This window comes from Podarcis tiliguerta (assembly GCF_965153285.1).
Source record: "Podarcis tiliguerta genome assembly, chromosome: Z".
Classification (NCBI taxonomy): Eukaryota; Metazoa; Chordata; class Lepidosauria; order Squamata; family Lacertidae; genus Podarcis; species Podarcis tiliguerta.
In genome coordinates this window covers 11,950,579-11,978,141 of record NC_139553.1, presented here as the reverse complement: position 1 = coordinate 11,978,141, position 27,563 = coordinate 11,950,579, and the positions used below count along the sequence as shown (strand labels likewise).

The 27,563-nt window shown below is 43.7% G+C and overlaps 2 protein-coding genes across 25 annotated transcripts in view; one reads left to right on the top strand and one right to left on the bottom strand.

The window, feature by feature from the left end:
* MAPKAP1 (MAPK associated protein 1) overlaps positions 1-19,812 on the bottom strand; it is a 176,123-nt gene extending 156,311 nt beyond the window's left edge. For 14 of the 16 annotated variants that reach the window (XR_014507212.1, XR_014507213.1, XR_014507214.1 and 11 more), the window contains exons 1-2: positions 19,629-19,812; positions 2,552-2,878 (exon numbers count right to left, since the gene is read on the bottom strand). Coding sequence is in view for 9 of the 16 variants with exons in the window: in XM_083423753.1 (XP_083279879.1) it covers positions 2,552-2,810 (259 nt within the window). In the remaining 7 variants the exon portion in view is untranslated. Of the gene's footprint in view, positions 1-2,551; positions 2,879-3,403; positions 3,422-6,244; positions 6,689-19,628 lie in introns of those variants that run through there. The other 2 variants (XM_083423761.1, XM_083423755.1) reach the window with 2 other exon arrangements.
* Positions 19,087-27,563, top strand: part of PBX3 (PBX homeobox 3) — a 233,544-nt gene continuing 225,067 nt past the window's right edge. For 2 of the 9 annotated variants that reach the window (XM_083423855.1, XM_083423860.1), the window contains exon 1: positions 19,087-19,515. The gene's annotated coding sequence lies outside the window, so the exon portion shown is untranslated. Of the gene's footprint in view, positions 19,516-19,896; positions 19,916-19,943; positions 20,632-26,322; positions 27,502-27,563 lie in introns of those variants that run through there. The other 7 variants (XM_083423865.1, XM_083423853.1, XM_083423861.1 and 4 more) reach the window with 7 other exon arrangements.

The following is a 27,563-nucleotide window of genomic DNA, read 5'->3' as shown; positions in this document are numbered from 1 at the left end:
TCCTATTTTATACTGTATTGGGTAGAAGCAGTTTTCAGTCAAGTGAATTATTTACTCAGCCTAAAATGGAATCACCTTAACAAAATGGACAGAGGTGATCTTTTTGTTATCCTAGTTACACTTCAATCTAAAGCGTTAAAATATCAGCTTCAGTGACAGTTTAGGTATTTTCTTCCCTTATTCTTCTACATAAAAATTGTGCTACATTACTTATTTCAGCAAAATGTGCTTCTGAGCTCTAGGTGGTGTTGTATTACCTCACAAACCCAAGAATTTAGATCATTTGGTCTCTTATAAGAAACACAGAACTATGTTCCCTCTGCAAATACATGGGTTGTGAAGCTGGTTTTTTTAAAAAAGCAAGTTTAGATAAACCACAGTTTAAGGTTTCAAAATAGGTCATTATACCTTTTCTTCAAAACACTGCAACAAACCCCAGACACAATTTCAGTTTTTCCTGTTTTAAAGCTTTGTTTCATTTTTTATTGGACTCTTATTATATTTTGATACTATGTACTGACTTTCTGCTCGTGATTTTATGATTGCAATTCATATGAACTGCTTAGAGTAGTGGTAACCAATTAACTTAGTACAGAATACCACTTATTTTTTCAAAAGTCAAGCCATGGACCCCCTGCTTTTGAAAATTTTGGTATGTCTATGGTAGTTTTTCTTATGTGACAGACCCCTGGGTGGATTACGTGGACCCCTTGTGGTCTGCAGACGACCAATTGTGAACCACTGGCTTAGAGATTTTGTAATATTAAGAAGTATAAGTTATTACAATGAATGGAAATGAAATAAATGATCACTTCAGATACAGTGGTATCTCGGGTTAAGTACTTAATTCGTTTCGGAGGTCCGTTCTTAACCTGAAACTGTTCTTAACCTGAAGCACCACTTTAGCTAATGGGGCCTGCCGCTGCCGCCACCCGAGCACAATTTCTGTTCTCATCCTGAAGCAAAGTTCTTAACCCGAGGTAATATTTCTGGGCTAGCGGAGTCTGTAACCTGAAGCATATGTAACCTGAAGCGTATGTAACCCAAGGTACTACTGTACTTTGATCATTCCAGAATTTTAACCACCATATACTGTAGTCATTCTCATAATACTGGAGCTTGCAGGCAACCCGTGCACTTGAGGGCTGGGTAATTTCAAACAGACAAAATGAAGCACTGAATGTAGAGTGCATAGCTAAACTAGGGGAATTCACTCTCACAAGATATGATACAATTTGTGGGAGCAAATTATACAGTTTAACTATGGCCGCCAGATGGCTGCCAACTTGGAGGGCTTTAAAGGAAGATGAGACAATTCAAGGAGAATACAGCAGCCAGGATGGCCAACATGGTGGTGCCCTCCAGATGTTGTTGAACCACAGTTCCCATCACCCCTGCCCACTGGTCATGCTGATGTGAATAGCAGTCCAGCAGTGTCCAGCAAGGGCACCATATTGGCTACTTGATAGCTGCATTCCAGCCAGTATCCAAGCCAGTTATGTAGTAGCAGCAGCTGGGGACTGCAAGTGGGGAGAGTATTATTGCCCTTTTGTCATGCCTGTGGGCCTCTGGTAGGCCATTGTGAGGACAGAGTGCTAGATGATGACCATTTGGTATGATTCAGCAGGGTTCTTATGTTTACACGGGGCAACTGCACAAAGAGGCAAATGTTCCAGGTTCTATAGTTCTGGTAAGGTCAGACTCTATATCCATTCCAGTTAAGTAGAATCTACTCTCTGGGCGGCTGTCAACAGCACTCAAAGGTCTCAGCTAGAGGTGTTTCCCATTACCTAATGCATTATCCTTTTACCTGGGAAATGGAATGGATTGAACCTGTGGCCTTCCAGATGGAAAACTGGTGCTCTACCACTGAGTTACATTTATTTATTTATTTATTAATAAATAAATGTATACTGCAAATTTCAGAAACAATATCAAAAAAGTCTACAGCAACAACATATATAATGCAAGAAAAAACACATATAAATTTAAAATCATGGTCCACCAGCAATTGCAGAAGATATATTGTCTGCATAACCCTGGTGGCAGAGAAGAATTATCAGCAAATGTTTAAAAGTTAAAGCAGAAGATGTCTGCTGAATTTCTATCAGCAGAGTATTCCCACGGACTGGCCTGATGGCACTGGTTTTGTGTTGATGTCAAGTAAAGTCTCACCAATTCAGAAAGATGACAAACGATGCTCAGTGATTGAGCTGGAATACAAGGGTTTTAGTAGCCTCAGAGATAACCTAGACCTAAACCGTTCAGAACTTTGTAAAAGAATACAATGAATCTGAACTTGGCTCAGTAGACAGGCAGCCATTATGTATGCTTTAACAATAGCGTCACATGTTGTCAGCCATATGCCCCACCAGCAATCAGGTCACTGGCTGAAACTTCTGGAACAGAGGGCAGCCCCACACAGAGTGCATTGCAGTAATCATTGTGTTCTAGTGGTCAGGTTACATGATGCCTCCTATACCGGGTTCCTTCTATAAACCATGAAATTCCTAGCTGAAGCCACCAGAGTTCCCAAGATGATCCCACTCACCTGTATTTGATCGTCTTCTAATACCGAAGTCCCAACTTGAGGTAATGTCGACCGACTGGGAGTATACGTAACCCTGAGACTCGCCATTGCTGCCCTGCGTTTCTGAGCTGTTGTCCCCATTGGCCGAAGTGGGCTGGAATTTCTCCAGGTCGACATCGTGGTCAATCAGGACCAGTTCACACATCCCTGTGTCATCGCTGGTCACATGTGACTGTCGGATGTGAGCCAGGATAATGGTTGGATTGTCCAAGAAAGCCATCCTGCATCCCAAGGTCTTCCGCCTTCTACTATCTTCTTTGCTCCATGCTGAATTGTAAACCTTTCTACCTGGGAAACACAACACACACACAGAAAGTTAGAGAAAACCAAGGAATATGCCCAGGTTCTATTCATGGAGGGTTATAACATAAAAAGAGCCCTTCTGGATCAGACCAAAAGCCCATCTACAACCAGAATCCCCTTCTGGCAGTGGCCAACTAGGCACCTACAGGAAGCCACAAGCAAGACCTGAGTGCAACAGCAATCTCCCCACTTGTGATTCCTCACAAGATTGTGGAGGTAGAAGACAGCTACTGTGGCTGTTCACACCATCCTCCTTGAGTTTGCCTAATTTCCTTTTATAGCCATCCATGTACATTGGTGGCCATTATTACATCTTGTGGGAGAAAATTCCATAGTTTAACTTTGCATGAAGAAGTGCTTTCTCCTTGTCATTCCTGAATCTTTTAACATTCAACCTTTTTAGATTGTTTCAATTTCTAGCATTATGAGTGGGAGAAAAACTTCTCTCTATCCATTTTCTCCATACTGTGCATTATTTTATAGACCTGTATCACACCTCCTCTTACTCACTTGTTTTTCTAAACTAAAAATTCCTAAATCTTGCACCTGTTCCTCCTGGGGGAGTTGCTCCAACTCCTTAATCATTTTGGTTGCCCTCTTCTGAAACTTTTCCAGCCCTGCAATATCCTTTTCGAGGTGTGGTAACACAGGTGAATGCAGTCAGACCATTGGGTCCACCTAGCTCAGTACTGCTAACACTGACTGGCAGCAGCTCTCTAGTGCAGATAGGGAACAGAAGAGAAAGAGAAAGAGAGCTGCCACACAAAAAAACCAACCTGACACTTACTCAACACTTGCCAGCCTGGCACCCAAACCTCACACTGTGTTCTCAACTTGCTACCCAGGAATCTTCTCTCTCCCTTGCCTCTCTTTCCAAGCTCCACTGTTCACACCATCTGCTCCCACCTTCCATGACTTATTGCTGTTAAGCTGGCACCGAAACCATGAGAGAAAGGGGAGGAAAAGCCTGCTAGTGCAGTGACAAACTCAGCAGTATTTCTTCATCCACCAAAGACTCCCCTGAAGAAGGAAAGCAATCCCCAGTCCCCCATGCATGCTCTGCCTAATTAGGTCCAGAAATGAAGGAGTTGTGATTCAATAAGCTTTTCCTTCCCGAAATCTGAATGTGCACTCCAGCTTCCCTCGCTCAGTGGAAGGGGCTTTAATTTAAAGAGAGGGATGGTGTCCCAGGGCAGATCTGATAGCTCTCACAGATGTTTAATGTCAGGTCTGGAAGACTCTCAGGGCCATCCACTGCACATGTGTTCAGCTGGAGTTGTAGCACTTTGACACCTTTGGAGACCCATCCCATCCCATACATTAAAAGCTGAAAAGGGCTACACCAGCTTGGAACTGAGGTAGAGCCTGGCTGCTGGATCAGGCCAAAGGGCCATGTATTCCAGCATCCTGTTCTCACAGTGGCCCCCCAGAGGCTATTCAGAAGCACATAGGAAGGATCTGAGCACAACAGTGCTTTAGATTCCCAGCAACTGGAATTCAGAGGCATACTACCTCCTACTATGGAGGAAGAACATAGGAAGACACCTACTGTATCAGGCCAATGGCAAATCTAATCCAGTATCAACAGTGGGCAACCAGATACTGTTGGGAAGCCCACAAGCCAAATGGATGTCTCAGTTGCTGGGAGGGCTCACAGGGTTGGCTGTTTATGCCCGTGGTTCTACAGGGGTACAGAAACACAAAAATGCAGAATGTGGCGCTGCATGGAGAACTCAGCTTCTTGAGAATATCAAAGCTCTTTTCTCCCCCAAGGTTCTAGACCTTATGATCATGAACATGCTTCTGAGTCTGTACCCTGAAGTGTCAGAAACCAGTCAGGTAGCTGACGATTTCCAGTCATTGAGGGACTAGGGCTCCCCTGCACTTCATTGCTCCTTGGCCCCTTCACACAATTAGCCAAGCTAGAACAAAACATTACCCTAAGCTGTAAAAAGTGCAGCATTATACAAAATACAAGGGGGCGCCCAAGTTATTTAGCAACTGTGAAAAAAAATGCCAAAAATTAAAATCATACACCCAGAATTGCTAAGATACACAATTACACATACACAATGTAACAGGACATAGAATGCTCCCTATTTCCCAATTCTCACACTTATAAATCAATCCCTCAAGCAGTGTTTGCAGAAAGAGGAAATAATTCTATGAAAGATACTGAAAATGAAAGAACTTTGGCTCCGCTGAGATACACACTTTATCAATGAAGCAAGCAACTTATAAATTGAGCAGTTGTAAAAATGGAAGCAGTCGTGTGTGTGTGTGTGGAAGAAACACTGGAAAGCAGGCTCATACTGAGGACTGCAAAGCCACACACCATTTCCCACCCGGTGCACCTAAATCCCCCAGAGATCCAAGTGCCTGGCAAACCCCTGCTGGGCCTGGCAGACCTAGCATTGTGACTACAGCATGAATATTTGTATTAAGTGGATGGAAGCTATTGAAAGCACCTTATTTCAAGGGTGACAAGCCTACTCTATAGACACAGACACCAGAGCCGTTCAAGTAGAAAAGCTGAATTGGATTTTTACAGACTCACAGGCTCTTCACTATCTCCTCTTGATTTGGAAGAGGAAGGAAGAGGAAGAGCTGCTGATAAATGAAAGTCTGTGTTTTGTTTTTAAAGGAGACAAGCCTAGTTCAGACGTAAGAGCAAACCACAAGTTGTCCTTACAAGCATTAGCTGATACCAGTCTTTGGCTCACATGCAAGGGGTGGAGTTTTAAAGAGTCTTTTCCTATCTTGCTCCTCGTTTTGCCTGATTTTGGAGAAACTTTGGTTTGTAAAAGAAGCATTCATTAACAAGCCAGGGTACCAAACCAGGATCAGAATGCAGCATTTCCTATTAACTTCATGCTATTTTTTAAAAGGTTAAAAACCTTTAAAATAAAGGAATTGTTTCAGGCAAATCATTATTGTAAGAGCAGTCCAGCAGTATCAGAATGAAGAATTACCTACTCTAGCATTCAGTTGCCAGTACTGACCAGCCAGATGCTTCTGCAGAGCTTTCCAAGCGTGGCGTGAAGGCAAATGTCTCATTGGTTGTTTGCCATTCATAAGTATGCTCCCTTTGAACATGCACGTTCCATCTAACTACTGTGGACAATGACTGTACATAGCCACAATGACTATGTTCAGCCTCCATTATAGGAAGCAGTTACCCTCTAAACACAAGTTGCTGGGAATCACAAGTGGGGAGAGTGCTTTTGCACTAAGGTCCTGCTTTTGGGCTTCCCATTGGGACACCTGGTTGGCCACTGTGAGAAAAGGATGCTGGAACTGATGGGAAGAACTTTCTGAAAGTAAGAGGTGTTTGACGGTGGAACAGACTACCTTAGAAGGTGGTGGATTCTCTTTCCTTGGAGGTTTTTAAGCAGACACTGCATGGCCAACTGTCATGGAAGCTTTAGTTGAGTTTCTTGCATTGCAGGGGGTTGAGCTGGATGACTCTTGGGATCCCTTCCAACTCTACAATTCTTTGGTTATATGACAAACAATGGTGACACATTAGCCACAAGCAGTCTGGCCACCACATTTTGCACCAGATGGATCTTCTGGAGCCATTCCAACAACAGTCTCACATGGGGTGCATTACAGTAATCCAGCCTCGAGGTTACGAATGCATGGACTGCATTAGTCAGACCTCCTCCACCAGGTTTCCATCATAACGCTGATAGTAGACGGGCAGCAAGTGCTTTAACAATGGTGTCACATATTGTGACTTAGTGAAAGGCAGAGAGGCAGCTTCCTATCTTCGCCAACTCCCTTCCAAATCACCAGCCCTAATAATAAAGAATTCAGGACACTTAAGTTAACCATTCATATCAATGTGGCCTGAGAATGGAGAAGCTATGTCCAGTCAGCACAGGCAGGCAGCTCTCCCTGTGTTGCCATTTTGAGATAAGAGATTTCTTTGCCGGGGAGGGGGGCGGGGAGAGAGAAGGCGCTACCTGCTCAGCTTTTGCCGGCACTGAGAACTTCAATAAAGTCTAAAGCACCTCAAAGGCCAGGAATGGGGAAAATAAAATAAAACAAACAGCCAAACTCCCCATCAAAAATTACTGCTGCCCCATCAATATGTCATATAAATGCTGGTATGTTAATTGTGTATTTATAAGATTGTTAATGGTTAGTTAATTTACCTCCCACACTATTATTGTACTTGAAAATGATTTAATGTCTGCCGAGGGAGTTAACAACATGTTAACGGCAGATGCAGCGGCTTATTTATTTATTTATCTTAATCTTTCCATGCTGAACCCCGACTTCAGGATGCTTAACTGCTCTGGGGCTTTCTTGCGAGGTTTCTCACAAATAGCTTGGCTTTCTTTCAGCTGCAAGGGAGTCAAGGGGACAAAAACAAAACTATTCAGCTCTGATAGTCAGATGGATATGCAGCCCACCTCTCCTTACCAGATGTTTGGGACAAAACAAACAGAAGATGTCCATCAGCCTATGGGACTGCCTCCCCTCACATATCCCTGCCCAGCAATTGTGCTACTCAGGTGGGGCATTGTTAGAACCACATGCCCCAAAAGCGGTTTTAGTTTCCAAGCTCAATTCAAAATGCTGGTTTTGACCTATAAAGTCTTAAGTGGTTCAAGACTCTGGGACCCCATACAAATTGACAAGGACCCTGCAATCATGACCTAGAGCACTTCTCCGTGTTACCCCTCTATGGAAGGTCCAGAGGGTGGCGCCCACCCCACCCCCTGCATGCAGAATGCTCTCCCCAGGGAGGCACACCTGGTACCATCTTCATTCAGCTTTAGGCAACAAGCAAATACTTTTCTCTTTTCCCAGGAATTTGGCTCTTAATTTGAAGGGTGGCATTGAGATCTTTTTTAGTGAGAATTTTATTTAGTTGTGGTTTCTAGCCTTTTTTCTGTATTGCTGTGATTTCATACTTTTATTGTGGTTTTTATTGGCTTTAGCGTAAGTCGTTTTAGGTTACTTTCGAAGAAAACTGACTAACAAATATAGTTAATAGTAATAACAGAGACAGGGCTTTTAGTGTTGCAGCTGTAGCCTTCTAGAATTAGTTATGAACTGAAAATAGACAAGGGCCTAGCGTCTTGATATTTTGGAGTCTATTGAGCACATTTTCTCTGTTTGCTGAAGAAAGCTTTCCCTGAAGTGTGACCCAGTCATTTTATGGAATAATGTGATGGGCTGGGAATCTGATTCAGAGGCTGAACCTGAGGAATCCCAGCCTGCACAGGAGTCCCCGCCTCCAGGGCCGGCTGAGCCAGGGCAGGGGCTTGAATCTGAAGGGCCCTCACCTGTGCTGGATCCTCAGGAGCAGACACCAGCTGAATCCGCTCTCTGGCTCCAGAGGTGATTGAGGACCCATTGCCTGCAGGTGTTCCTCTCCCAGCCCTGTCAGGAGAAGGTGAGGTTGCCTCCTGAGTTCCTGACCACGCCCGACTCCTCGCTTTGGACCTCGCTTCACCCCTGACGGACAGCCTCCTTAACCTCAACCTAGGACTGGACTTAGACCATGCCGCAAGGTAAACACCCCCCCAACCCCAGGGCCAGCACAAATAATAACTGTTCAACTGCATATATGGTTTTGTTGTCTTTAGTTAAATGAGCCTATGGGGTTTTTTGTATTTTATCTTTTTACACTGCATTGATAATATTTGGTTATGAAGTGGTTTATAAATCTGCAAATTACTATGTAACTAAATCATGCCCTGCCTTGTGGTGCCTTGGCTATGTCGTCTGATACAAAGCCAGGCTAGTTTGGTATGACCCAGTAAGGCAGCCCTTTTATTTTTATTTTGGAACTTTCATCAGACAAAAGCTTTGATATTTAAGCACTGGGAGGGGAAGTGATCCATAGCACTAATAATAATAATAATAATAATAATAATAATAATAATAATAACAGCCCTGCCTGAACCTACGTTGCACCAGCAATTTGTTTTTGGGGAATGGAAGTTATCAATGACTGCATCATCACAAAGACAGAAGCTTTGTGACATTATACGAGTGTTGCAGGTGGACACAATCATAAGCTGGTTGACTACAAACAGTAAATTGGAATCTGAAAAATAATTCCTTTCCTCCCTTTATTTCTCTTCAAATTGTAGCCTCTGGTCCCATGTGTTCAAAGAAAGTAAATCTGCATCCAGCTGTATCTGCTGGGCCATTAGTAAAGAATTATATTTTTTTGTGGGGAGGGATATGTACTTTTCTTTATACATGCATCGGTTTTGAAAGAAGTGTCACGTGAGCACAACACAATTATCACAATCTCAAAAATACAGCAGGCAAGGAGAACAAAACACGTTTATGTAAGTTAAAGGGTACTAATTCTGGATGCGGAACACCTCCTTTTAAATACAGGTTTGTGGTTTTACATCAGTGCCTTCAGTGTTAATCACATGACCAAGAATGAATACAAAACAGAGTGGCAGTGGAAGAGCAACAGTAGTGTGTTAATGCTAAGCAATGGTTTGTTTAGCTTAACTATGGTTTGTCTGAACAGTCAAGCCCAGCCCAGCAGACTAATGAAGATCTATTTTCTACCAGCAAACCACAATGTGGAAATATGGTTTATTATTGGCTTGTGAATCATGACAAGCTTTAAGCTATAGCTTAGTGCTATGTCTAAAACCAACAGCACCCATCACTGGTGCTCATGAAAGTATAACAACAGCATAAGGCAAGTGAGGCTGGAAAGCAAACAAACCTTATTTGCACATTTGTGAGATGGCTCAAATCATGGCTTTGGGGTCATGTGTGAATGCAGTCAGTGGTTAAGAGCAAAGCAGCGCTGTGTGCAAATTTCACCTCACCGAGAGGCCTTCAGCAAGCCACTCTCTGGAGGCCTCAGTGCCTGCCGTCCCCCATCTGAAATGTGGGGAGAATAAAACTGACTGAGTTGCTGTAAGAACTACATAGAAACTAGCTCAGTTCAGCAGCCAAATACATGCTCTCTCCCAACACAGCCTGCCTTTTATACTTGTGATTTGGCTTGCCTTGAGGATCAGTGAGAGTTTGGGGCAAAAATTCTTTAATAAACAAAACAAATGAATGCCTGGCTGTCCATTAGTACATATATAAAGCTGAAAATGTAGCGCTGGCTATTAGAACATGGGTGGTAAGAGAGGAATATCTCCCTGTCAAGAATCACCCACCCCCCAAAAGCTGATATTCAGTGGTAGACTGTGTCAGATGCTGGAAGGAGTATGTCGCTGTCATGACTAATAGCTGTGAAGACTACTGGTGGTGTGTTTTGCTGCTGTTTTCTTAGGTTTTTTATGGGCTATTGAGTGGCTTTGATTGAAATGCATTGCTATTTTTTCTGATTTTGTCTATGTTTCCAAATGTTGTAAGCCACATGGAAATGCCTTATGTTTCTAAACAATGAATGATGGCATAGTGGTGGTATAGTGGCTGGAGTATAAGATTAGAACCTGAGAGACCTGGGTTGAAATCCCTGCTTAGCCAAGAAACTCACTAGGGTGGCCTAGGGCCAGTCAACATAACCTACCTCACAGGGTTGTTGTGAGGATCAAATTGGGAGAAATAGTATCATGTATGCTACCTTGGGCTCCTTGGAGGAAAGGAGAGAAATAAATAACAACAAAAATGTTTGTACTAGACAAGAATCCTCCATACCTGAGAGCGGTGAACAAGAGGGAGAAATGTAAACACATCAGAGCAAGGGATGAGACAAACTGTGCAATTATAGGAACTAGATACAGACTACCTACTTAAAAGAACTGTTGAGCTTGAGCCTTATCCCAAGTCAGACCACCGGTTCAGATAGTCCAGTTTTGTCTACCAGAGCAGTGACTCTCAGAGGTTTCAGGGAGAGGAGGGTCTTTCTCAACCCTTTCCCCTAAGATGCTTTTTAACTGAAGATGCTATAACTTGAACCTGGGGCTTTCTCCATGCAAAACTGAGCTATGCTCCTTCACTATGTTCCAACTCCTACATATCTAAGAGACAGAGGAAAGAAGGAAGGAAGGAAGGAAGGGGAGGGGAGGGGAGGGGAGGGGGAGAGGAAGGAAGTCACCAATTTAATACATTTGCTTTAAAAGAAAACTTTTGAAAACAGCCTTAGAAATTGTAAAGCAGGAAAAAATGCCTGTGCATAGATGTCTTTCAAAAACAGAATTGTAATCTACCACTGAAGATATTAGAGTCAACCAACTTTTATTTTTAATCAATTGGCTAAACAATTACAACTGAACACATTTGCTTCGGGTGGGGAAGTGAGCAGGTCCCATCTTAATCACTTTTACTAACTCCCTGAATCAGCTCAGTGTTGTAACTCCTAAAGAATCTTTTGTGAGTTCAGGGTCCCATAAATCTATTTGAACAGCTGTGGTTTGTTGACTGCCCAAAATCTACTTTTGCTGTCATAGGTCTACAGCAAACTAGTCAGTCAAACTGCAATGCTTTATTTACTGAGTTTGAGGATCAAGGAATACCACACAACCTCAGGTATTATATACCCCACCCCCCATACATACATACATATATATACACACACCTACCTCTATTGCTTGTCCCCATCTTGTGGGAGCTTTGCTTGTCAATAAAGGAACTCCTTAGATCAACAGAGTTATCCTCCCATCAATATTTTAAGCAAATAAATAAGTATTTGGCTTGGGGGGGTGGGGGAGGGAGAAAATTGCAGCACTTATAAATTAGGCCAGACAAATCCGTTTCTCGACTCCCGCCTGCAAAGAGCATTCTATCAATATAGCGAAATGCTAATCTCCTAATTAACAACCTAATTAGGTAATTATGGCTTTGCAGAGGGACGCCTAAATGAAATATGACAACATGGTCACCTCTTTATATGGCACCTGTGGGCCTTTTCAGCTGTCACTGTGAAGAGTGCAATATCAATTGGAACAGATGACAAAGCAGTGTCATTTTTCATTCTGATATTGCACTGAACAGTACAGGATGGGAACAGTTTGCAAAGAGAGAGAGAGAGAGAGAGAGAATCTTGTCTGATTTAAATGTGTAGGAGGCAGCTTGCTTAATTATGTTTAAACCACCAAGAACAGGATGAAATTGTGCATAGTGGCAGGACTGGATAAGGCATTGGGATATCACCATCACTACCATCACATTAGTATCCTGACATGCTTTTTGAAGAGTGCATGGTGGTGTTTGTAGGATCCCCCACAGTATGACCTCACAAATAACCTGCAAGGTAGGCTAGGCTGAAGCCTCATGGCTGAGCTGGATAGAAGCCCAGGTCTCCCCATTCAAGTCTAGCTAGTACATCACAAAGGCTCACATTTACAATCCCATACAATACTTATTTTGATATTTACCATATATCCTGGCTGGTAACCTTCCTATTCATACTCATTAGACCAGGGGTTGCCAACCTAGTGCCTGTAAAGGCTTTCCTGGGTTCTTCGGAGTCTTAAGCTTTCATTTTTTAAAAGAGGTCAGCCTCTCTCTCTCCCAGAAAGGAAGTTATGTGGCAAAATGTGCAGGTACTGTATCTTACAAGTGATTACTGTATAATGAGAGTGTGATATGGCCACCTTGTACATTCTTATTAGTGCTACAGAATGCTCTCTGTTGCTATTAGATAGTAACACTATCAGTGTGTGTGTGTGTGTGTGTGTGAGAGAGAGAGAGAGAGAGAGAGAGAAATCAGTATCACACTAATGCATAATTTCCATAATCAAAACCAGCAGAAAATAGCTGACTTTCCATAGTAAACAAAAAGTTGTCAGGGGTGGTTGTCTCTTTTACTTCATGTTATGTCATGCTACCTATGGCAGCCATTTTGTGACTGGCATCCACAGCACTCGTCCAAAATTCAAAATGTGCCAACTTGTTCAAAAAACGCCAGCACAAGATTGACAGTCAAGGATCATGTAGTGAGCTTCTAGGGATTTGAATATATGAAGCTGCCTTACAGTTGTTATGCCCAGTACAGTCTGCTCTGACTGGCAGTGACTCCCCAGGTTCTTAAGGAAAAGAAACTTATCCAGAACGCAGCTGCCAGACTAGTGACTGGGAACAGCCGCCAGGACCATGTAACACCAGTCTTAAAGGATCTACATTGGCTTCCTGTACGTTTCTGAGCACAATTCAAAGTGTTGGTGTTGACCTTGAAAGCCCTAAACGGCTTTGGCCCTGTATATCTGAAGTCTTCAGCCACATCATTCAGCCTGGACACTGATATCTAGCTCTGAAGGCCTTCTGGTGGTTCTCTCACTGAGAAAAGTGCCCGCCCTGTGGAGTGTCCTCCCGTCAGATGTCAAGGAAATAAACAACTATCTGGCTTTTAGAAGATAGCTAAAGGCAACCCTGTTCAGGGAAGTTTTTAATGTTTGATGTCATATTGTGCTTTGTTTGAAGCTGCCCAGAGTGGTTGGGGCAACCTAGTCAGATGGGCGGCATATAAATAATAAGTGATTATTATTTATTACTGGCTGACCACTGTGAGAACAGGATGCTGGACTAGACAGGCTGTTGGCCTGATCTAGCTGGCTCTTCTTACGTTCCCACACCTGCTACTCAAGTTACTTTTAAGATCAAACACCAGGGATTGGTCATGAGACCTTCTGTGTGCAAAGGAGGCTCCAAGACGTGAACTTGGTGCGAATGAACAGAATGTAAAAGCATTTGCAGCGAGGGATGACAGAGAGTACCAACAGAATCAGAAAAGGATATGCAGTCCACATATTTGTCTCTAGTTGGGAACTGAAGTAAGTCAAGAGAATACGATTGGTATTTGTTCACATCATCGCCATTGAGTTTTTAAAGTCAATAAGAAATATGCAATTCATTACTTTAACATTTTGACGTTGCCTTAAGATTGATTTAATGTATGTTACATAACACACCTAAAGAGTTACATAACTTACATTAAGTAGCAGACAGCAGGATGAATGATGTAGTATTTGGCAGAAATAGAACTGTAGTGGAAGGAAACATGCTGTTTGTGATTAACACAGGCTAAAAGGTAAACTGTTGCCTTGTTACACCCCTAGCTGCAGTCATTGATCCAGGACTGGGTAAGTTTTAGCCCTCCAGCTGTTGCTGGACTACAACTTCCATCAGCCCCAGGGTAATGTGAGTTGTAGTTCAGCAACAACTGGAGAGCCAAAGATTCCCCACACCACCTTTGATACATGTGCTGGTGTATCAAATGGCTAAGAATGGCTATTTCAAGTTCTATCTTGTTTAAATTAAGGGTGGGGAACTTCTGGCTCACCAGATGTTTCTGGACAAAAACTTCTATCACCCCTGGGACTGATGGGAGGTGGAGTCTAGCAACATCTGGAGGGCAACAGGTTAGCCTTCACACGTCCCTCAGAGGAGATCATCACTTAATCATTAACTCCAGTTTGAAGCATCAGACCAGCTGCGCTGAAGGGTGACCTCACACACCAAGGTACACAACACAGGACTCCCCGCAATACCAAGGGAAAAGCTTGCATTGAAGCAAGAGCTAGACAGCACATCTGTGGGCAGGAGAAGCAATGACTTAAAGCACCTGACTTGGAAATTACACACACAAACCTTGGCTTGAAAGCTGTCTGACATCACCATACTAAACCACTGAAGAGCAGAGAGAGGGTGCTCTCAGTTTCTCCCTGGCAATTTTGGCCCAAAAATGTGCTGAAGAGTTCAGCAAACAATCAAGCCAAGCCCAGACACCTTTTCTGAAAATCACTTGCAGTGGAAAATAGTGGAATCTAGGTCGGAAAACAAGGACAGGCATTAAAGGGCTCGCGCTGGTAACACTCTAAAAAGCTATGCTGCTTCTGACTCCAGCACCATTTCACGCTAACTGTGCTCCAGGTGCAAGACAATGAACAGCTAGGCAAGTGACACTGGCCCTACTACCAAGACAAGACTGTGTGTGTTTTTGCACGTGTATCACCACACTGAGGTGAGCAAAACTCAGTGCCAAACAAAAAAAAAGGAATCCTGCAACATGTCCTAATTACGGTCGTACCTTGGTTTTCGAATTTCCATTCTGGAAGTCCATTCAACTTCGGAAAATGTTCGAAAACCAAGGCACAGCTTCCGACTGGCTGCAGGAGCTTCCTGCACTTAACTGGAAGCCACGTTGGATGTTCGGCTTCCAAAAAAAGTCTGCAAACCAAAACACTCACTTCTGGGTTTGTGGCGTTTGGGAGTCCAAACATATGAGTAACAAGGCATTTGAGAACCAAGGTATGACTGTATTCAAATTTTCATCCACAAACTTATTGAACACATCATGCTTAAAACTAGCTACAGGGCAAGGTGAGAAGCAATCCTGGGGGGGTTGAGGTTGGGTGCAGAGCTCAAAGCTCTATCCCCTGAACCCAGAAAATCATATTCAGTTTCCCCCGGGTTGTGACGATTTCTTCAGCTACGTACTTATATATATTGCTTCTATATCCTTCCCATGCCAGGTACGGTCGACAGACCATTTGTGAGAGTGCAGGCTCTCCATGTTTCTTGTATCGTCTACTTTTGGTTTGAAATAGTATAAGATTTTTGCCTGCTTTTTCCTTGGGGGCGTTTCTGCAGCTTGTTTAAGAGAAATTCCCAGTTCTTTATAACTCTGTCTTGTGAATACCATCCCCGGACTAGATTTGCGTTACTTTATTCTGCCCGTATATTTGAAGGCTTTGTTTGAAGGAAACTCGGAGTTGTAATTAGCCGCAGTTTTAGATAACCTCAAGTTGTTTTGGAAGGCTTCAGCGGGATTTCAAAGGGGCTTTCTAGGAGCCTCAAAGGAAGGGAGGATGTTTAAAATGCGGTCCAGCAACTCCCGGAGTCCTTATCTGGCTGAGATATAAGCTCGTTTGCCGGGAGTGTGTCTTGTATTATTTTTTAAAAGCTCCTACTCACTCTGCTGAGGCTCACAGGAGACTTGCTTCAGGCACCATCTTCTTCAGCCTCCTTTATGGCTGCTTCTGCCTATATATTTACTTATAAGCTCATAGCCATATGCCTATTTTCCTAGTTTGGCTTTCCTTTAAAAAGTGAAAGGCAAGATTCTCAGGGCTCCTTTTTCAGAGGAAGTAGCAGCAGCAGCAGTGGCAGCATTTACATCCCACTCTTTCTCCAGTAACCTCAAAGCGGCAGTGAATATGTATACAGGTTACTACTCCATTTTATCTTCACAGCAACAGTGTGAGGTAGGCCAGGCCAAGCAGGCATTTGAACACAAAGCTCTCCAGCATTGTCACTGCTATGCCATACTGACTCTCCCATGAGAGTCCCAGAGACTCCAACTAGGAGTGAGGGGACATGCTCCTAGCCTTGGCTGCATTTATTTATAATATTCCACCTTTCCTCCAAGGGGCTCAAGACAGAATACAACACCTCCCCCTCTCCCATTATATCCTCACAACAACCCTGTGAGGTAGGTTGGGCTTAGATAGTGCTATTTCCTTGACCAACAGGAAGAGAAAGAAAGGCACAAGGTCTTTCACTTGGCTCACACTTTGAAGATGACTGGAAGAAGCAAGGGTGATTCCTACAACTTCCAAAAAATTTCCTGACTAACATGGGAAGACACCGTCCCCTTCTCTGAAGGCAAGACAACAGAGTACTTGAGAGCAGGCTAAAATGTGGGGAACATTGAAGAACACTCACAGCATACCAATAGACAAACCGTAGGCTTGACTATGCTGGCCACATTAGGATGCTTTTGAATTTGTTTTGTCACCCCACCCCAAATATTTATCTATCATTTACACTTTGCATTTTTTCCACTTATGTCAATCTAACATAATTTTGGAGATAATGGAGTCCACTTTTTATTCAAAACTGACAAAATAAAAAAGCCATTCTAGAGATTTTAACTTATATCAGTTAACATCTGTGGCTTTAATTAATTAATTAATTGCTGGGGTTAATGTTGTCTTCCAGTAATGAAATACTAAGAGCACCACCTGATACCACCCACTGGCCATAAAACCAACACATGTCAGCAACTTTATACAACAAAATGAACACCCCAAAACACTAATGTACGGAACCATATCCAATTTGTACATACAACAAATGTGAAGGCCTTGTGGGTATGTTTCCACTGGTATCACAAATACTGGTAAGCCTTTATTTGCTACCTTTTACAAGCAAGCATTCATTGAAATATATGTGTGACAGCCAACACACAAAACATGTGCTTAATTCCTTTGCAGAAGTGCTTTTCCATGTACCGAGCTTGTACTAACATGAACGCCCCTTGCAACTTTTATCACAGCTGCCATTTGCCCCTGTGGTTTCAGGAGCATGCAACAGGAGAGTCTGGTCCCGAACACTGGGCAGTGGGCCAGCCGTTGCCGTGAGCCTCTTTCCTCCTTCAAAGCAAAAAGTCCCATCACAGGCTCCTAACACAGAGAGTGGAGACTGTCATGTGTTAAAAACAGGGATGGGCAAATTGAAGGCGAGATTCAAGGGCTTTGCAATGGGGGAGTTTCAACTTGATTTAAGTAGCTTCAAAAGGGAGGGGAGATTTGAAAGTCCACCTGACAGCTCCCGGAGTCTTTTACTGATAAAAGTTGGCAGCTATTTTCATGGTTGAGCCTTTTTATCAGGGTAATTTGATAATTAGAGCTCCTCCTCACACAGAAGACTCAGTGGAGACTTGACCCGGTGCCATAATCTCCTGGCTATTTTATTATTGCGTGTTACCTACTTACTTTCTGATGTGGGTAAGGGGTGCGCAGCCAGCTCCCAATGTTCTGTCACACTTGAATGTGAACAGAAATAAAACTCTAGAAAGGTGTGCAGATGAAGAGGCAGGACTGTGTGAACTAGGAGCTAGGGGTAGAGTGCAGGTTTAACCACCATTTTTTCCTCCTCCTATGCAAACAGCCTCTCTAGGAGCAGATGGCAACAGAAGGCACTGCAGTTGACCATACAACTGTATCTAACGTTAGTCCTGCTCAGAGTAGACCCACTGAAATTGATGGACATGTCTAACTTCAGTGCATTCATTTCAGTGGGTCTTCTCTGAGCATAACTTAGTTGGATACAACACAGGGTGCCCTGAGCCTTAAGAACAGGAAATACACAGTACAATATGTCTCTGTACACCCTTCCAAAATGACATCCCTCTGCTTATGTAGAGAGGAAAGATCATAGGTCAATGGCAAAGCAATTTATTTGCATGTACTTTGAGCACAATGTTTTTGTGGACACAAGAAGAGCCCTGATGTATCAGGCCAAAGGCCCATCGAAGCCAGCATCTTGTTCTCATAGTGGCCAATCAGATGCCTACAGGAAGCACATTCCCCACATGTGGTTTCCAATAACTGTTACTCAGTAGCATATAGCCTCCAACCATGGAAACAGGGCATAGCTGGGATATAAGTGCAATAATAATTTACAGTTTAAAATATATAAACAGCACATAGTAAAGCAAATACCAATTCTAAACTACATAATTTTCACAACAAAGCAGCTAACAGCTATATCTTCTCTTCAAGCACCCTTGCAAACACAAATTCCCACCTGATATTTAACAACCCTAATAAATAATTTTAAAATATCAGAGCACAGATTACTGATGCCAAGTCCTCCAAATCCAATTAGGGGTGTAACTGGGTTACCTAAGCAGATAAAAAGTACCATGAGGCTCTATACCATGAGACCGCTTAACAGCAATTGATCCAACTCCAGTAGATCTAGTGAAAATAACGAACATTGTTAACTAGGATTTATTAATTTCAATTGAGTAGAACTTATTTGGCAACAACCCTTGATCCTTCAGATGGGGTGCAACACCCCCCCTCCTGGTTCCAGCTGAACTGAGACTGAGGAACCACCTGCTAATGGAGTCAGTGTCTTGTATGGATTAAATCCCATCTTCAATATTCTAAATTGCGATTATCTACAAAAGATTTCTTGGTTTAGCCAAAAAAAGTAAGGGGGGGGGGAGAGTGACAGCACAACCCTACACATGTCCACCCAGAAGCTCCATGGAGTTCCACAGGGCTTACTCACAAGTAAATGGGTACACAACTGCAGCCTAAGTGAAAACACAATGGAAAGCTGGACCAGATGGGCACTGGATGCAATCCAGTAGGGCTCCCCTTAAGTGCTTACAGATCAATGGTGAACACAGTGCCCTCCAGATCGTGCTGAACTCCAACTCCTATCATCCCCAGCCAACATGACCAATGGTCAAGGATGCCGAGGGTTCCAAGTCCAACAACATCTGGAGGATACCCAATTGACAAACACAGCTCAGAGGCAGAGCTACGTGCACCGCCTAACAAAACGCTGCAGGTTCAATCTCCGACATCTGTCACGAGTCGAGTGGTGGCAAAGACCACTGACAGGGACCCTCCATAGAGCTGCTGCCAGCCAGAGGAGACAACACTGAGCTCGATGGACGAACAGCCTGACCTGATTTAAGGCGTACACCTCTGGGAGATTGTGCTGTTTTTTAAAACTGCACGTCCTTTTAAATCCCAGCAGAAAGTTGCCGGAAAGCAGCAGACCCGGGCTGGTGCCACGGAGGTTGCAGAGGCTGGGACCGCATCCTTGACCAGTGACAACCCGGCGGGGAGAGCGGGCGAGAGGAGCAGGAGGCACTGGACCCGACACCTCAGCGCCGACACCTGGGTTCCCTCCGAAGGGGCGGCGCACAGGTGGGAGAGTGGGCGGGACCGGTAGCCAGGACTCCTGGGTCCCCCTGCGAAGAGAAAGGGGAATCTTGTGAGGGGCACTGAGACCGGACCCCGGGACCCCGCTCCCCACTTACGGGCCTGGCGGGCGCCGCCGCTCCCTTCCCTCGGGGCTGAGTCCCTCGTCCTACTGCCCCCGCAGAGGAAGAGGGCGGAGGGTGTGAGGGGCGCGGAGGGTGGGGGCTCCGCCAGGAGACGGAGCAGCCGCTTCCGGGGCCACAGGAGACGCCTCTGACGCCAAGAGTCAGTAACAGACGCCCTAACCCGGAAGCGGTGGCTCCTCCATTCGGAAGTGACAGGAACTAAGGGAAAGCGAGGCCGGCCGCCCGCCGAGTTCTCTACGCATGCTCTTCATCATCGTCGGGTGAGGAAGGAGGGGTAGGAATCCAGAAGAGATAGAGACAGAGATACAGAACAGACCGCGTCCTGCGTATGCGCCGAAAAACTCTTGCCTCTGGAGGGCTGGGTCCTGGGTCCTAGCGCGCTCCTGCACTTCACTAGCTTCCCACCCTCCCTGTTTTCCGGCCACGCTATGTATGGTTCTTTGACTCGTAATGAAGGAAATGGGACCTGGGTTATTCTGCGAGCAATCAGAGCAGGTCTCAGAGAATAAGCTTGCTTTCCGGGGCTTACGGTTTTCTTACAAGTAACAATAACTCCTTTTGAACATGTGCAAAGTGCATGTCTTTACACGACACGAGTCACCACAACTAGCCAATCGAATATTGGGACATTAAAGCAAGGTCAGAGGGGCATGGCTTTCTGGAGAGGCTAGAACCCTGCACTTCTTATTCCAATATTAAGCTTTATTCATGTGATAAGGTGTAATGGCACTGGATTCTTTCTACACGCCATACTAAGCACTACAGAAGTACAGGTACCGAACGTGTTTCCCTTCGCGTATGAGAACACCACCTGAGAAAGTTCGCTTTGCTGCAAAGCTATTAAAGATGCAAGAGCCCTACTTCTCAGAATATATTAGAGCTGAATTAATTCTACTACTTTTTTATATGTAGCTTTTCTTCCATGGAATGCCATACAGCATGTATGTTTTCTTCGCTAATCCTCAAAACAACCATGGTAAGTAGTTGAGTCTGAAAGACAGATACAGTGGTACCTCGGTTTACAAACTAAATCTGTTTCTGAAGTCTGTTCTTAAACCGAATCCGTTCTTAAACCGAGGCACGCTTTCCCTAATAAGGCCTCCCGCCGCCAGTGCCCTTCCACCATTCGGTTTCCGTTTGTAAACTGAGGTAAACTTCGCAAACCAGAACACTACTTCCGATTTTGCAGAGTTCGTGAACCGAATAGTTCGTAAGCAGGACTGTTCTTAAACCGAGGTACCACTGTACTGGCCCAAAGTTACCCAGTGAGCTTTGTGAATGAATGAGGCTTTGAAGTAAGGTCTTCAGGGCCTTAGTCCAGTACTCTAAAGTTCACTGCACTGGTGCCCCCCTCTTCCTTTCCTGAGTCTCCACTTTATTTTAAATGCAAGCAATGCTTTCCCTTCTACTTATGCAGTTCAAAGGGAAAGAACATGCTGGCTGCTCCTTTATTCAGTGAGAAGTAAACCTACAATCATTGTACCGCCGTACGAGTGCAAAAGTAGTCAAATAATTGATAAGAAGAAGAAGAAAAAGAGTTTGGATTTGATATCCTGCTTTATCACTACCCTGACGAGTCTCAAAGCGGCTAACATTCTCCTTTCCTTTCCTCCCCCACAACAAACACTCTGTGAGGTGAGTGGGGCTGAGAGACTTCAGAGAAGTGTGACTGGCCCAAGGTCACCCAGCAGCTGCATGTGGAGGAGCGGGGACGCGAACCCGGATCACCAGATTATGAGTCCACCACTCTTAACCACTACACCACACTGGCTCTCACTAGCACCTGGTGCTAGTTTATAAAGTGTATAGTTACAGAATCATAGAATTGTAGAGTTGGAAGCGACTCCTGGGATCATCTAGTCTAACCTTGCCATGCAGGAATCACAACCAAAGATTCTATGACAGAAAGCCATCAACTCTGCTTAGAAACCTCCAATAAAGGAGACTTTACCACTTTATGAGGTAGTTTATTTCATTGTCAAACACTTTCAAAAAGTATTTAAATAACTAAGCAGAGTCATATCAGACTGCTTGTAATTCTGTGTGCTCCTATCTTAATATGTACCGGTACTTCCTGTAAAACACAAATACAAAATTTCTGGATAAAGGCCTGTTTCAGAAATGGAGAACCTGCAGTTACTGCTGGACTACCAAAAGCCCCAGCCAGCATGACCAATGGTCAGGAATTATGAGAGTTGTAGACCAGCAGCATCTAGAGAGGGCGACAGGTTCCCAACCCCTGCTCTAGCTAGAGATAAATTGATTTACCATACATTATAACTATCACATTCCTGTCTGCGATCCTACACATGTCTAACTGATTTCAACATGACTTAGTCCCAGGTAAATGTGCTTTAGGATTTTAGCTAGTTTTAATGCTGTTTTTAGGCTATAGTCTTAATATGATTCATTAGGGAGTAAATCCCACTGAAAACAGAGCTTTCACTTTTGAATTAAGATGCATAGGACAACAGTGCTTGTCTCCTGTTTCCTTAGTAGTTGGCAACAGGTAAGATAATAGTTGTTGATTCCAGTTATTGGATACCCTTTCAAAAACAAAAATAATCACACACTCAGAACATTTTGTCATATGCAATGTCCAAGGATGCTTAATTAAGAGTGTCTCCAATTATATATGCAGCACTGCAATAGGGACATTGCAATCATAAATAAAGGCAGACATGGATAAATTCATAATTAAAAATGCATTAGAAATTACAAGCATAATTTATTTACTAATACACATTGGAATAAATTTGCAGCGTAATATTTTTAAATGTGGCATTAATAAATAATGGTAAACAGAATGTTCATATAAAATATTTTCATAAATACTTACAGTACAGCATGCCATGCCATTATAGTCACCACGAAATAAATTTTATATGGCAGGCAGGTTTTTTAAAAAAATGTGTATGTGATCTGTCTTGAAGTCACTCGGTAAAAAGAAAAATGTAACCCAAAGGATTGTCAGGTATGATTGGAACTTGGCAACTTTTGTACATTGAGGGTGAATCTCATAAGTTTTAATATGTCTTAAATCCTGACACCTTAAATCCTGACATCATGAAAACAACTTCTGTTACAAAATGAATGTGCTCTGGCAAAGACTGCCTCTGTGCATCCCTCTACTGATTTCGTTAAAAGGCATATGCAGGGTTCCTGTCCTGTATAAATCCCACTGAAATTAATTAATGGAAGTGATTCAACAGCAGTGCTTGCTGGGTTGTAGCCCTTCGATTAAATCTCCAAGGTGCTGATCTTTACCTTGGCTTGACTACTACGTACCTTAAGTACTCACTGCTGCCCTATATATTACCTAGGCTTTCTTGAATCAATAGGGACAATTAAGATATTTACCTTAAAGAAAGTAGTTAAAATATGGATTTATAATCTAATTTAAAAGTGTAACAAATAGACCCTTTTCACCTATGCATAAGATCCTACCCTCACGATCCAGCCACAGTTAAGCATTGGTTTTAATGGGGGATGGATTTAAAGATATGAGGCTAAACATGTTTTCTCTTGTAAAGCTCAAGAATTAGATCTGACTTCCTCCAAACCAGGGATCTGAACTGTATTAAGAAGCCTCACGGACTTCAGTAGGACTTCCCTCCAACAAAATACTATATTTTACTTCTGCTAGCTGTATAGCTTTTAAAGGAACAGGAACAGTTTCAGAAAAAGCTGGAATCCTTATAGAACCCCCATATTTGTGCATATCACAGCAGCTCTACAACATAGCTTAGCTCCAAAGTGCCCTTTAATGTTGCTGTTTTTTTAAAGGCAATCCATACCATTCTTCTGTTCACAGGGAAGATGATGCTTTGATGCCTATGATGAACATTCAGTTTAAATTGCCGTACTCCAGTGTTATTGGATTACACTCTAATAGTGAGCATATTTGCTCAGATAGCAAACCTCACATTTGCTGAATGGTGCTTTCATGATTTCCAACCATGAAATCCTTTTCCTTTTTTTACTCAGAAGTGCCGCTGAGTTCAGCAAGCTTGTCAATACTGTCGTATTATAGTATTGCAATCCCAAACATGCTAAAGGGTAGCCACAAGCAAGAGGATACTTTTGGTGGTGGCTCCCTAGGCCCAGAATACTTTACGTAGAAAAGCTCACAGCCTGTACCTCTATTGGTTGTTGTTTTTTCTGGCACCAGGTTCAAACTTCTTCCAGACCTTCTAAGTTCTTGTTAGAAATCCCTCTGGCAAGATTGGTGGTCTTAGTTATGATTTCTTTTTTAAAAAATATTTTTTATTAAAGTTTTCAGATTTTACATTTCCACATTAATATCTTCCATTATACCCATACATTCAATGACTTCCCTCCTTTCCCTTCCAAGGTTCTTTTGATTTACCCATAATTTCTGCATATTCTTGTATATCGTAGGGTTGCCATATTTCAAACAGTGAAAATCCAGAAAGAAAAGTTTTTGAGTGCGTCCATTTTCCCCTGATTTCCACCCAGACCCTGCTGCCGACTGCAGTACTTTGGATATGTCTGGGGAAACCCTATGTATATTAATCTATTTCAGTCCCCCCCCCATTTTACATCCCTTTTAAATATGCTATACTGTTTAATTTACCTTAATACTGCCAGCGTTTGCAACTGTGAATAATTATTTTCTACTCACAAAAAAATTCCCACTTCTCTTTAAATACAGTGGTACCTTGGTTCTCAAACACCTTGGTACTCAAACAACTTGGAACCCAAACACTGCAAACCCAGAAGTGTTCCAGTTTGTGAACTTTCTTCGGAAGCCAAACATGCTCCGTTTTGAGTGTTATGCTTCCGATTTGAGTGCCACACTGAGGTCTGTTTTTGCTATTTATTTTGCGTTTTTGTATTTGTGGCTCTTTTTTTTGTGACTGTGTGAAACCCAGTTCAGCTACTGATTGATTGATTGTGTGACTGCAGTACAGTGTTTATCGCTTTCATTTTATGGATCTTTGAAGCTTTACCTGCTCATCTTTTGTTTCCCACTCCAATAATAGGAGTTTAGACAATAGTTTTTCATTATTCTCTAATAAATCTCTTTCTAATTGTGAGCTTTTGTCCAGAAATCCGTTTTTCTTACCTAGTTTAAACATATCATACAATTGGTTTCTTGGTTTCTTATTTCTTCCATTGGTTTCAATCTGGGTTCCCTCCCTGAGAGGTCCAGTAAGTCTCTATAGGTCGCCCACTGTCTGTCCATGTTAATTCTCTTGATTGTAATAGCTTCCATTGGTGATAACCATTGGGGTGTTTTCCTTCACAACAGGTTCTTATATTTCTCTCAGACTCTATACAGATTCTTCCTGATCACATAACTTGAAAAACTTGTATATATTTTAGCTTCCCATGCCAAAGACATGAATTTTAGTTCTGCACTAAACAAATCTGTTGTAGCCTGGAACTGAGTGTGTGCAGTGTAGCTGACTTGTGCTGAATGGGACACAATTGTGGCCAGCCTGAAGAAGCACCAGTAAACCTTGGTGCCTGACCATAAAATCAAGCCAAGCCAGAGGAACTAGAATAATGACAGCACTTTCACTGAGAAAGTGAACTGTGTGTTTGTTTAGGCCATGGTTGAGAGAAGCTGTCAGAAAGAACTAATGTCAGTATATATTTATGGTATTGCATTAATGGTTTTATTGTGTATTTTAACTCTTGTTGCTGCTGCTTTAGGTTTTTTTGGACACTGCTTAGAGATTTCTTAATGTATTCAGTGGCATATAAATGATCTAAATAAATATGATGGCTGCTTAATTCTGTGCTGTATATGGAATGCTAGCTGATTGGGTTTTTTACATTAGTTTTTTCTTAAGCTTATTGTGTTTTTATTTATTGTAGTATGGTTTCATTGTTGCACTTCTCTTTGACCAATGCCCTAAACTGCTTGAGAAGTCTTGCAGATGCAATTTCTGCAGTAAACCAGATAGGATATTGCTGTCCAGCATTCAGTTATTTGCATTTTTCTGGAAGCATGCTTGTTGTTAGGTTGCGATTCTGAGCACACTTACTTGGGAGTAAGAAGTGGTGCAGAAAAAAGTAGGAAAGCCGGTACAGTATTGCATCCGAGGAAGCATGCCTAGGCTGGACTTAAAACGCCTCTCATGCAAGCGGGACAAATTTTCGGACTTGCATTAAGTTTCCTGAGCGGGGAGATGAAGCCTGCAAGACTGAATATATTAGCTAGGCAGCTTGCCCCAAGGGGCACAGCGAGTAAGCACGCCTAGGCTGGAGGTGCACAAAGAAGAGAAAGCTGGCAAAGGGAAGGGAGGGTGTTTGAAGGTTGCTAAGGCGAACAACGGCGCGTCGCGGGGGAGATGCGCCGCGGCCCAACTAACCGGGCCTTTACCTATGCTGACACCTCCCAGAAGGCCAGCCGTTGCCATGGTGATCATCAAAGGCCGGGGCAGCGCTGCTTTCTTTTAACCCCCTTTCTTCGCGCCGCGTCACGTGCCCGTTCGAACGCGCCAATCACAAGTTCCTCAGCGAAGAGGGGCGGGGAGAGCGTGTGTTTCTGCGTAGGAGGGGTGATGGACGTAGGCAGCTTTTTCTTCCCTACTTTCACCACAATCACATCTGATTGGCTAAGATTCACCCTCCCCGCGCCCTGATTGGTCCGGGGCACATCTGGGTCTTTTATGTGGGGGGGTTCTTTTACGTTCTGTCTCTGTGTGTGTGTTTGTGATATTATTTGTTTTTGTTTGTCTAGGCCCCGCCCCCAGCTAACTGGAGGGGCGTGACGTATCTCCCACCGCCTCCTCCTAAAACTGTTCGTGACACGCCTCCTTTTCCACCCGCCTCTTTCCCTTCCCGCCCCTTGGTAACAAGACAACCTCAAGAGTGGCGAGTTAGACGTTATTAGCCGCGCCCCCTAAGGGGCAGGACGAAAAGAGCGACGCTCGAGGCACGGCTGAGGGCGGGTAAAGGAGGGCGGGGCCTGGGATGTGGGTCGGGGGCAGCTTCTGAGGGGAGAGTTTGAAAGGCAGGAATTAAGAGCCTAGAAAGCTAAGGCTAGAGAGTCATATGCTGAGGAAGGGTCAATTGATGGCAGGGACTAGGCGAGAGGTGGAAATACAGGGATTAGGGCTGAAAGGAGACAATTCAGTGTGGGGGGGGTTGTCAAGAAATAACGGTCTTTGGTGGAAGAGGTGAGTTTTCAGGAAACTGAGGGATGGTCAAGAAATGATAGGGGCTAGGGTGGAAAAATGAGGGGGTCGTCCAGGAAATTGAGGAGGGGGTGGCAAGAAATAGCAAGGACTGTCATGGATCGCTGAGGGGGTGTTCTAGGAAATTGAGGGTCAAAAAATGAAAGGAGCTGGGGTGGAGGAATGAGGGCTCCTCCATGGCCACCACCAGAAGTGCACCTGGTGAAGCTTTCCCCCATTGCTACGTTTACCTGCTTGCTGAGAGAGAAGGGTGAATGGGTGAAGAAATCTCTTCACCTGACGTATTTCTGCTTATCAGTGAGTTGTTAGTTGGAAGTGCAGCATGATAGGAAAGTAACCCCCCCAAGTACAGGTAGAACTGGTGTGTGCAGTCCTCCAACTACCTGAGTGGAATAAGGGGCCCTGACCTCTCTTTCCGTGCTAGTTGCACCCGCCCCGCCCATCTACTAAAGGGGGAACCTTGGTTAAAATTGGCAGAAGTCTGGACGCGGGGTTGCCAGTTGCATTTAGGCTGCCTCTGCCTTACCCATGATTCGAGCAGTGTTTTGTGGGGGTTGTGGCAATACCAGTAAGGGGTGCTCTAGGAAGAACTAAGGAGAGATGCTTGCAGACACAGAAAATGCCAACGGAGATGGAGTCCGGGGAGGGATGCTGAGGCTGCCATCCTAGGCGCTGTGAGTTAAATCCTATTGAAATCAGCAGGGCTTCTTAGTTTAAAGAAAAATTGTGGGAGATT